At 45.0% G+C, this 10,875-nt stretch overlaps 1 protein-coding gene across 1 annotated transcript; it reads right to left on the bottom strand.

Annotated features, from left to right (window-relative positions):
* Positions 1–615: 615 nt before the first annotated feature.
* On the bottom strand, positions 616–9,805 carry CLEC4F (C-type lectin domain family 4 member F). The gene is made up of 7 exons (XM_064268700.1): positions 9,240–9,805; positions 8,273–8,389; positions 7,839–7,937; positions 3,361–5,016; positions 2,530–2,681; positions 1,545–1,663; positions 616–959 (listed from the first exon to the last, which is right to left on the bottom strand). Exons 1-7 carry the CDS (start codon positions 9,313–9,315, stop codon positions 809–811), a joined length of 2,370 nt encoding a protein of 789 aa, XP_064124770.1. The 5' UTR covers positions 9,316–9,805; the 3' UTR covers positions 616–808.
* Between the last annotated feature and the right edge of the window lie 1,070 nt (positions 9,806–10,875).

Here is a 10,875-nt window from a genome sequence, read left to right on the forward strand (position 1 = left end):
CGACTCTGGGAGCTAACAGTGTGAAGATATGATAAGGCCAACCCACATGATAGAAAGAGAAATAGGTCTTTGGAGTGGGTTAAGAGTCTCTGGTTGGTACAAATGGTTAACGCACTCAGCTACTTACTAAATGATTGGAGGTTCAAGTCCACCCAGAGGCACCTCAGAAGAAAGGTCTGACCATCAATTTTTGGAAAATCAGCATTGAACCTCTATGGAGCACACAGTTTTACTCTGGCACATGTGAGGTTGCCAAGAGTTAGGATCAACTCAAAGGCAACTGGTTTACTGATTGGAGTCGGTTAAAGGACTAATAAAATCTAACTCCAGTCCATCTGCACACAAAGGAAATCCAGGGAGCAACCATGGTGGCTAAGACTTCCTGGAATGTCATAATCCCTACTACTTGTAGCTTGTCAAATCTCTGCTGTTTTTCAAGGAACTAACTAAAAGTTACTAGCTGTGAAGCCCTTAAATAAAGGCTGCCCATTTCAGGACAGAAGGGATACTAAGGGAAGGAGAACCAGTCCAGGCAGAAGACAGCGGTAACCGTCACAGAGACAAGCAAGCACAAAGCTTTCATTAATTCAACAAGTATTTATTGAGGGCCTGCAGTCTGACAGGCCTGTGCTGGTTGCTGAGGGTATTCAGAGAGGTTCAACACGGTCTTCCCTTGTGGAGCCCATGACCCCTCTGGGCTACAAGGCAGGAAACACAGAAGACAAGTGGAATGTCCCAGTAGACAATTCGAGTCCAGGGGCTCCCAAGGCTTTATGGAAGAGGGAGACCTCTCACCCCTGCCCTGCCCTCAGATCACACCCTGGCCGATGGGCTTCTTGCAGACCCAGTGGTAGGCGGCCTCACAGTACATGTCATTCCACATCTGCTGAATGTGAACACAGTCCTCTGTCTGCCCATTGTGGTGTAGCCAGTTGTCCGGCTGATTTTTATCCCAAAACCTGGAAACCGAAGGGCTTTATTTAGCTAGATGAAGGAAGTGGCCCTTCTCCCTGCTGGGGCATATAGAGCTAAAGTGATGTGGGTCCCCAACTCCTTGTGGGCACAAGATGGGGGAAGAACTAGGACCAAGAGTGTCTTGAGGGTGACTCTGCTGAGGTCACCCTCAGCTACTGAGGACCCAGGGTCAGGGAGTGGAAGTGTGGTCTATGAAGCTGCAAGTTGGGAAAAGGAGACAGTGTGGGCCCTCCCTTTCAGCCCCTACCCAGGACTCGCACTCAGATTTCTTCAGACAGGGCCCTTTGCAAACAGGCCTGAGCAGGTAAAAGGATGGGGGGCAGGAAGATTCACTCACAGGCTTCCTGCCAGCTCCACTCTAGAACCTATCTCCTCCTGACACTTCTCTGGGAAAAGGTCCAGCCGAGGATCACACTAGGCCTGTGTACACCCGCACATGCATGCACATACACATGCATACACATATGCATGCATTCATTCATGCAAGCACACATACACATTTATTGGGCAGGGATATACACAGAGGATAGGAACACACACAAGACAGCACCAGACAGCACTGGACTCACGCTCTGCTCTGGATGGCATTGAATGGAGTCCCATCTGCCCAGCGCCAGGAGCCTTCCATGCCTCTATCAGTGAGGCCAATCCAGTGGTAAGAGGTGCTTGTGGACTTTGTCAGAAAAGCCTGGAGAGAAAGGCAGGGTTATTGCCTGCTAACAGTATGTGAGGAGCTGATTCTCTATATGGTATGGAAGAGGAGTCAGTGCCATTCACTCCCTGGTCCTAGGAACATGAGCCCACATCTCTGCAGCCAAGCCCCTCAGGGGAAATCCAGGTTCTCCCGTGTTGACCGTCCCTTGATAATCCTAGCCCTTGATGAGGAGTGCAATTTTACTGGGAGGAGACAGATCTGGCCACAGCTTATTAAGATGTGTTCGACAAAGTAGCGTATCCTTTGACAGACCTGTAACAACAGTCTCAAGAGAGTCACAAGGGGTGGGCAGTTTGGGTTGAATTGGTCCTTTTATAACCCCAGCAAGTTCTGATGAGGATCCTCAGCAGATGGGCCTTCCTGGGACTATACTGCCTTTGGTGGTCCTCAAACTCATATCCGTGTGCCTGGCATTCCCAAGAAGCGTGGATCTCCTGCTCACAGGCTCTGCATGGCTACTGGATTAACCAACATTAAAATCAAGATTGCTGACTGGAAAGGAATCCTGAGAGGAAAATGAGGGAGTAGGGAGAAACACATGCTCCCCAGTACTTTAAGGGCAACTACTCGGCTCCAATTCCTTTTGCCTTTCCTCAGTGCTGACATCTGTTGCCCTCTGACTATCTCCCTCATTCACTGAGGACATTGGAGTCTGCTGTCAGTGCTTCTACCTCTAGTGCAAGACGTTCAAAGGAATTCAAGAAATATTTGCTCCCTGACTGACAGAGGAGACATGGAGGTCTCTGCTGTGTCCTCTCTGAAAGAGAAAAGTTGAAAGCACCAAAGTCTCTCATCACACACCAACTCCATTGGAATCACCTCAAGCCCTCAGCTCTGACCTGCTCTTCCTCAGACGTCACCGATGCTAGGTGGGCTCCCTGGGACACACAGAATTTCTCAGCCTCATTCCAATACTTCTTGTCATTAGAAAAGTAATACAAGCTCCTCCCGTAGGCCACCCAGCCTTGCAGGATCAGCTGGAGAAGTTGATCTGGAACAGAGGTTGGGGAAGGGAGGGAACCAGGCTAAAGGCAGATATCTGAAGCTGACCTTCCTGACCTCTCCTGGAGCTGACCACTGAGATTTACAATCCCGTGCAATCCTTGATGCCCAGTTCTCCAGGAGCAAGGCCTGCTGAGGCCATACCCCCATTCCACTACCCAATACTCCAGGGAGCAGCAGCTCCAAGGCATGGGCTCAGTCACTCCTGGGACACTCAGACAGCCCTGATGCCCAGACAACACTGTTTTGAGACTCTTACTTTCTAGCCTTCCCACCCTCTTTACCAACTCATAGCTGTCAATTTACAGTCCTCTCCACCTCAATTCCTGTCATCTTTCTGGGAGGTTTTACATCCATCCCATAGCCTCGTTCATTTCATTGACTTCATCTCCATCCTCTCCAGCTGCTCACACCCATGACATTACCTGAAACTTTGTTATCACCTAGTCTGCCTAACCTCACAATTTCCAAATTCTAATAGCTCATTCTGTGAGCACAAGCCCCAATTCTCTCAACTCTTTCATCCCTCCCTGCCACTCTTTCATATCACTTATACCACAGCTATTTGAAATGGGGCCACAACAGACTCACTGATTCATTCAGTTCTTTTGTTTAGCAATTCCCAAGGATGCAATCCTCCCCAGCCCAGCCCCCTGCCCACCACTTACTTTGGGTCTTTTGCAGCTGCTCCTGCGAAGCAAAGGCAGTGCTGAGCATCTCCAGGCGGCTCTGCTCCCCCTGGATTTTGGCAGTAAGGTTTTTGGTGTTCTTTAAGTCACCTTTTAGCCTCTGGATCTCAGCACTGGCATTCTGCAGGCTGCTTCCTAGGGTCCGGGTCTGAGCTTTTAAGGCCACAGTATCCCTCATTCCTCGTTTTAGAGTCTGTATTTCTCTGCTGGCGTTTTTCAAGTGATCATTTAACACCCTAATCTGAGAATTTAAGGCTTTGGCAACTTTCAGCTCTGCTTTTAATACTTGAACCTGAGCATTTGTCTGCTCCAGACTGCTGTTTGCCATTTGGCATAGGGCTGTGGCCATTTCCAAATCTGTTCTTATGGAGTGAATCTCATCACCAGCCCTTTCCAATCGACCTTTTAGCAACTGAATCTCAGCACTGCTCTTCTCTAAGCTGTTACTCTTTGCCAACAAGATCTGGGCATTTGCCATTTCCAAGCCTGCCTTTAACATCTGAATGTCAGTGCTGGCATTTTTTAAACCTCTGCTTAGCACGTGGAGCTCAATGCTGGTGCTTTCTGTACTGCTTTTTAAGAAGCTCTGGGTCTGGGAGTTTAAAGCATTTGCATTTTCCAGATCTCCCTTAAGCCTCTGGATCTCAGCACTGGCATTCTGCAGGCTGCTTCCTAGGGTCCGGGTTTGAGCTTTTAAGGCTGCAGTATCCCTCATTCCTCGTTTTAGGGTCTGTATCTCACTGCTGGCATTTTCCAAGTGACCATTTAATACCTGGATCTGAGAATTTAAGGCATTGGTGACTTTCACCTCTGCTTTTAATACTTGAACCTGAGCATTTGTCTGCTCCAGACAGTTATTTATCATTTGGCTCTGGGCCATAGCCTTTTCCAAATCTGTTTTTAATGAATGCATCTCATCACCAGCCCTTTCTAAATGACGTTTTAGCAACTGAATCTCAGCACTGCTCTTCTCTAAGCTGCCTCTTACAAAGGTCTGAGTCTGGGAATTTGCAGCATTTGCATTTTGAAGACCTCCCTTAAGCTTCTGGATCTCATCATTGGCTCTTTCCAAACTACTTCTTAAAGCCTGGCTCTGGGTCCTTAAAATGTTGACACTGTTTAGATTGTCTCTCAAAAGGTAGATCTGAGCATTAGCATTTTTTAAACTACTGTTTGCCAACAAGATCTGGGCATTTGCCATTTCCAAGCCTGCCTTTAACATCTGAATGTCAGTGCTGGCATTTTTTAAACCTCTGCTTAGTATGTGGAGCTCAATGCTGGTGCTTTCTGAACTGCTTTTTAAGAAGCTCTGGGTCTGGGAGTTCAGAACATTTGCCTTTTCTAGATCTCTATTAAGCCTCTGGATCTCATCACTGGCTCCCTGTAAGGAACTCCTTAATATCTGGATCTGGATAATCAAGGAGTTGGCATCCTTTAGCTCTCCTTTTACCATCTGGATGTCAACACTGGCATTCTCCAGGTGACTGCTGAGCATCTGAATCTGAGAACTGACATTGACCATACTGCACTTCAACATCTGGATCTCCACACCCCAAGTGCTGAAGTTCTCCACATAGCCTTTCAACATCTGGGTAGCCTCTTGCACATCTGCCACCCTGGCAGAATGGTAGGGACCTGGAGTGGAGGAAATGGACAAGTCAGCCAAAGAGAGTATTTACATAGGGAATTGTTGCATAGGCCAATCAGAGCATTCTCAAGATTTCCAAGGAGAAATGTCTACTCCACAGCCCTGAGTGCTCCTCCAGTGGCCTGTTGGTCACTGCAGCCTCTCTGACCCTGGGAATGGGCCACCTGAGAATATGGGCCCAAAAAACAAGACTAATTGGCTATCACATATAAACTAAGGGGTCTGAAAGATTGAAATATTTGCCTACTGTAAACCAGCTAATCATCAAGAGTCATGCTGGTAAGGCTTTGAGTATTTTGCCATTGTAACTGAACTTGAAAGTAACTCATTATATAATTTAGAGCTGTTGAAGTTTAATTTCACTGAAATTTTACCATTAAGTGGGTCATTATGAAAAAGAAAATAGATATGGATAAAATCCATGTTTAGGCCTGCACCAAGCATGGACTCTTTTGGTTCATCTTTGTTACTTCCTAAAAACTATATAGATTTTTTTTTTAAACATGTAAGTTTTCTGATCACAAATTCCATGGGAAAAAAAAAGGTGCCACTGGCAGAAGCACCCTGTTCAACCCACAGGGCTAGGATGAAAGCCCACCACACCCTCCAGGAGACACTGGACCACTGAGCTGAGCTAGCCTTTTAAAGGGCTGCCTGTCCCCACCACATATTACATAGGACAAGAGTCCCTACAGAACAGTTTGGAGATATGGGAGCTCTGGGTGAAACACCTTGGTCACTGGGGTCTTTCGAGGTAACTGCAGCACCTTTCATCTGTAGAGTCTTTCCCACCAACCCCACCTGCAGCTGTCCCTGGTCCTACTATCACCTTTTGCTCACCTCATGAGCTAGCACTAATCTCAGATATTTGTGGTTACCTCCTGATTCTAGTATCCCCTCAGGAATAGAGACAAGAACCCAACTGGGTAGGGATCCTTTCTGGAGGATCTCTGTCCTGTTCCCTAAGCCTCGGCTAGGTGGGTATATGAGATCTCAGTCACTGTGCTGAAGTCAAGCCAGGCAGGGCCAGATAACCTTTAAAGGTGTGGAAAGTCCAGTCAAAGATTCTGCCTTGTAAAGATAGACAATTAGATTGATGGAAGAGAATAAAAAGTCCAGAAAGAGATCCGCACATATACAGACAATTGATTTTCAACAAAGGTGCAAAGGCAATTCAATGAAGAAAGGGTAATCTTTTCAACAAATGGTGCTGGAATGATTAGATATTCAAATGCAAAAAAGATCAATTCAAGACAGACATTTTATTGTTAAACAAAAATTAACTCAAAATGAATCATAAACCTAAACATAAAATTAAAAACTATAAAATTTCTATAAGAAAACACAAAAGAAAGTCTTTGCAACCTTGGGTTAGGCAAAGATTTGTCAGATATGACACCAAAGGCATAATTCATAAAAGCAAAAAGATTGATAAATTGGACTTTACCAAAATTTAAATCTTGTCGAGAATAAAAACACAAGCCACAGATCGAGAGAAAATATCTGCAAATCACATGTCTGACAAAGGACTTGTATCCGGAATATATTAAGAACTTTAAGAACAGACTATATTAAGAAATTTTAATAAGAAGAATTGAATAATAAAATATGAGCAAAATATTTGAACAGACACTTCACCAAAAAAGATTTACAGATGGCAAATAAGCACACGAAAAAATGTTCAAATCCTTAGACAAATGCAAATTAAAATCACAGTGAGATACTACTACACACCTATTAGAATACCTAAACTTTTTTTTAATGACCAAGCCACGCCTTGGGAAAGATGTGAAGGTACTGGAACTCTTATACACTGCCAGAAAGAGTATAAACTGTACCGCCACTTTAGAATTTGACAGTTTCTTAAAAAGTTAAACATACTCCTACCATGTGATCTAGCCATTCTATCCCTAAGTATTCACATCTGAGAAAAGAAAGGTTATGTCCATGAAAAGACTTGCACATGAATGCTCACAGAAGTTTTATTTGTAATAGCCAAAAACTGGAAACAATCAAAATGTTCATCAGCAGGTGAATGGATAAATAAATTGTGACATATTCCCTACAATGGAATCAAAACCAAACCCGTTGCCGTTGAGTCGATTCAGACTCACAGAGACCCTATAGGACAGGGTAGAACTGCCCCATAGGACTTCCAAGGCTGTAATCTTTACAGAAGCAGATTGCCACATCTTTCTCCCTTGGAGTGGCCCGTGGGTTTGAACTGCCAACATTTTGGTTAGCAACCGAGTGCTTAACTATTGCACTTTCAGGACTCCTCACACAATAGAATACTGCTCAGCAATAAAAAGCAATGAACTACTGATACGCACAACATGGATGAATCTCAAAATAATTTTTCTGAATGAAAGGAGCCAGACTAAAAAAAAAGAGTACCTGCTGTGTACAACTTTTTTACATAAAACTCTACAAAGTGCAAACTAATCTATAGTGACAAAGTAGATCAGTGGCTGCCTGGGAATGAAGGGGGGAAGGGAGAAGTAGGTATTACAAAGGACCACAGTAAACTTTGTAGAGGGAAGGATGATGAATATGTTCATATCTTGATTGCAGTGATAGTTTCACAGTTCATATATATGTCAAAACTTATAAAATTGTACAATTTAAATACGTGCATTTTAATATGTGTCAATTATACCTCAATAGAGATTTAAAAAAAAAAAAAAGATTCTGTGAGGAGGGTGAAATCCATTCAGGGGCCTGGAGGTGGTAGGTAGAGGCTTGTCCTCTTCTGGGCATCCCAATGCCCCAGCTCCCTCCCAGCCCCCACCCCACCATGGCTACTCACTGTCTGGGCCCACAAGCAGCTGTCCAGTGGTACTGTACCCTTCTTGAAACTCTTGGAATGATGGATCTGCCTCTGGTGTAGGTCTTGGGTGCTGTAGAACTGAGCCCCCCCCCCATTCCTGGTCAGCACAAACTCTCAGTCCTGGGCCTGGGGGAACAGGCTGTCCCACGCCAAGTTAGGGTTCTAGAAGGAGGGAGTTGGCACCAAGGCCCCTTTCAGAGTCTTCTTTCACAGGCCCTAAGTTCTGGGGAAAATCCTTGGTCAGTGACCTCTGTTTGGTCCCAGGAAAGGTCTGGACTGGGTCTGGGGCTGGAGGAACGGTGACCCTCTCAGAGCAGAGGGCCCCAGAGGGTGTGTGTCTAGGTCACTTTTGGGGCCTTTATGCAGAAGGAAGGAGGAAGAGTCAATGGGGTTTGGGTTACCTAGGAGCTTACCCACAACAATGAAAGCCACAAGGAAGGAGACGATGATCACAGCCAGAAATACCAGGGCGGCCTGGGCAAGCCTCGGCATCTTGGGGGCTGCAGGACCCACTGCGTCAGAGTCCATGCCTTCAGAGGACAAGAGTGTGCTGTATCACCTGGGACACCTGGCACGCTTATCATAAAGGGTGGTTATGGAAAATGAAAAGGAGACACCTTGAAATGCTCATGAGGACTAATTGTGGGGTACTGTAGCTACTCAAAGCCAAGTGGTACAGCCAAGACCACAGCTCTCAGAAAGTGGAGGAGGGTTCAGTGGTGCACAGGGTACAGAACCTGGCACAGTTTTATTCCAAGGGAGGGAGAAAGAAGCGAGGGATGGAGGAAGGGAGGAAGGGAGAAAGGAGGAACAGAAGCCCTGACCCTGGAGTCCAGTGCCAGCCTCACTCATGGATCCTGACCAGAGCAAGACTCACAGTCTTTTGGAGCTGCTGCTTACATCACCAACTGTCATGGGATCCCTGAAATGCGAAAGGGTGCTTTTCTCTTAAACGGTCAGTCCTGGAGCTTCCCTCTGTCAGGGTCAGAATGCCCACAATAGGTGGTCTGAGAAGATCTGTGCCTGAGGGTTCTGAGGCTGTGTACAGGGAATCCTCTCAATGGTGGAGAGATCTCAGCCCAGAGGCCTCATGGTCCATCCCTGTGTACAGAGCTGGAATTCAAGGCCAGGTCCTTCTGAATTCAAAGTTCATCCCTTTCTTTTGCCAGGTTGTCTTCCCCAACCTGGGGGATGGAGAAGAGTTCAGGGGGATTTCTTGTGGGGACTGAGGATCCCCATCCTCATTCTGACCTAACTTTGCCTTTGCCTATTTGTTCTGGAGGCAGGGAGAGCTACAAGCAGAGCTCAGGCCAGCCAGGGAGGGGCTCAGAGAGATGGTAGAGGACAGGGCACAAGAAGTCCAGTCCACAGTTTTCTTACCCCTGGGATGCAGGGAAACACATTGGTTGTCTGTGCAGAAATAGGCCTTGTCACCATTCATCTCTCCTTCTTTCATCCTTCAGTGCTGCTCCCTGCCCCTCAAAGTGCTGTCCTGTGGGCCAGTAGTAATGGGAGGCACAGCTGAGATATCACCAGACTTATATGCTCCTGACATAGGTCCTGACCACCCCGGAAGCTCTGACTCCCTCCCCCTGCTGACTCTGTGGAAACTAGTCTCGGCCTTGATAGTCCCTCCTCTCAGAGTCTCCAAGGCGCCTGTCTGCCCAGGGCCCTATCGTCTTCTGCCTCCCATTGGCACCTGCCCCTCCTCCTCCCCTCAGTCTCATCATCCCAATCTCTGCCTCATCCAGCATAGCTCCCAAACACCAACCTCTGCCTCAAAGTCACAAACTCATCATTTCTCTTCCCCTTTTCATTGAAGCTAATATAGGGTACAGAACCCTCCCACCACATTACAAAAGTGAGAGGAATTAATGTACATAAGCTGCTTCCAAAATTGAACACACATTTCATAATACATTTGATAATTACAATTATTATCAGGATAACTCTTCTGGTTTTCAATAAAGTTCTCAGCCATGATCCTATTCTTTGTGATAACTAACAGAATAAATCAGAAAAAGAAGGTACAGCCACAGAAGGAATGAAGTGAAACAAACTGCTTGTTAGTGTGCTTTGTGAATGTCTTCCTCCATTTCTCCAGTGGTGTTAATAAAATAGCAATAGGGGGTGTCTACCATAGATTGAGACAATCTGACAAAAGTGTTATCTTTTCAGGCCTCAGTGGTTATTATGAAGCATAGTAACAAAGAAATTAAGAAAATCTTCATAATGGAGGAAAACTGACTTGAAGAAATAAACAAGAGTAATTAGCATATATTAGACCCTTTTAAACAAGGTCATGTATGAGTAAACAAGAATGGGTGCACCAAATAACTTAATGATTATTAAAATACTAGTAAGAAAAAATATAAAGGACAGTTTTTTAAGTTAAAATACACAGAAAGGCTTACCTGTACAAATCTGCCTTAACAATTAATAAAATGTAATTGACAGGTCTAAACTACTTTAAAACAATGAGGGTTAGGCATGAAGCAACAATTTCAATAACATTCACTCACCCAGGGCAAGTTTTTAGTGCACAGACCTTAAAAGTATGTAAGATAAAAGGATAGCAAATACTAGAATAAGAAATATTCAAAGTTCAAGAAATGTATTTCTATGTATGTGTTGCAGTGTTCGGGAATAAACGGTTTATAGGCCTGGTCCTGGATAAATTGTCCATGCCAGATTTTGTCTTGTTTTTATTCTGGCAATTTTTGAATTTTAGTTTGAGTCCTTCAGTTGGTTGAACTGTCCAGGTAGGAGCAGCAACTTTATTTAATTGGGAGAGGAGCATCCAAGTCTTAACTCTCTGTAATTTGGGTGGCACAAGGATTAGCAAAGAGAGCTATGTATGGTCCGTTTCAATGAAGCTCCAGGGAATCTTTTAATTGATGTCTTTTCTAATATATATACATACGTGTATATATATATATATATATATATAGTCATTTGGAACAATATTAAGCAGATTTGGGGATTTGGGTTTTTGGTTGTCAAAAGTTCATTTAAC

The sequence above is a fragment of the Loxodonta africana genome, chromosome 15 (genome assembly GCF_030014295.1).
Source record: "Loxodonta africana isolate mLoxAfr1 chromosome 15, mLoxAfr1.hap2, whole genome shotgun sequence".
Taxonomy (NCBI): domain Eukaryota; kingdom Metazoa; phylum Chordata; class Mammalia; order Proboscidea; family Elephantidae; genus Loxodonta; species Loxodonta africana.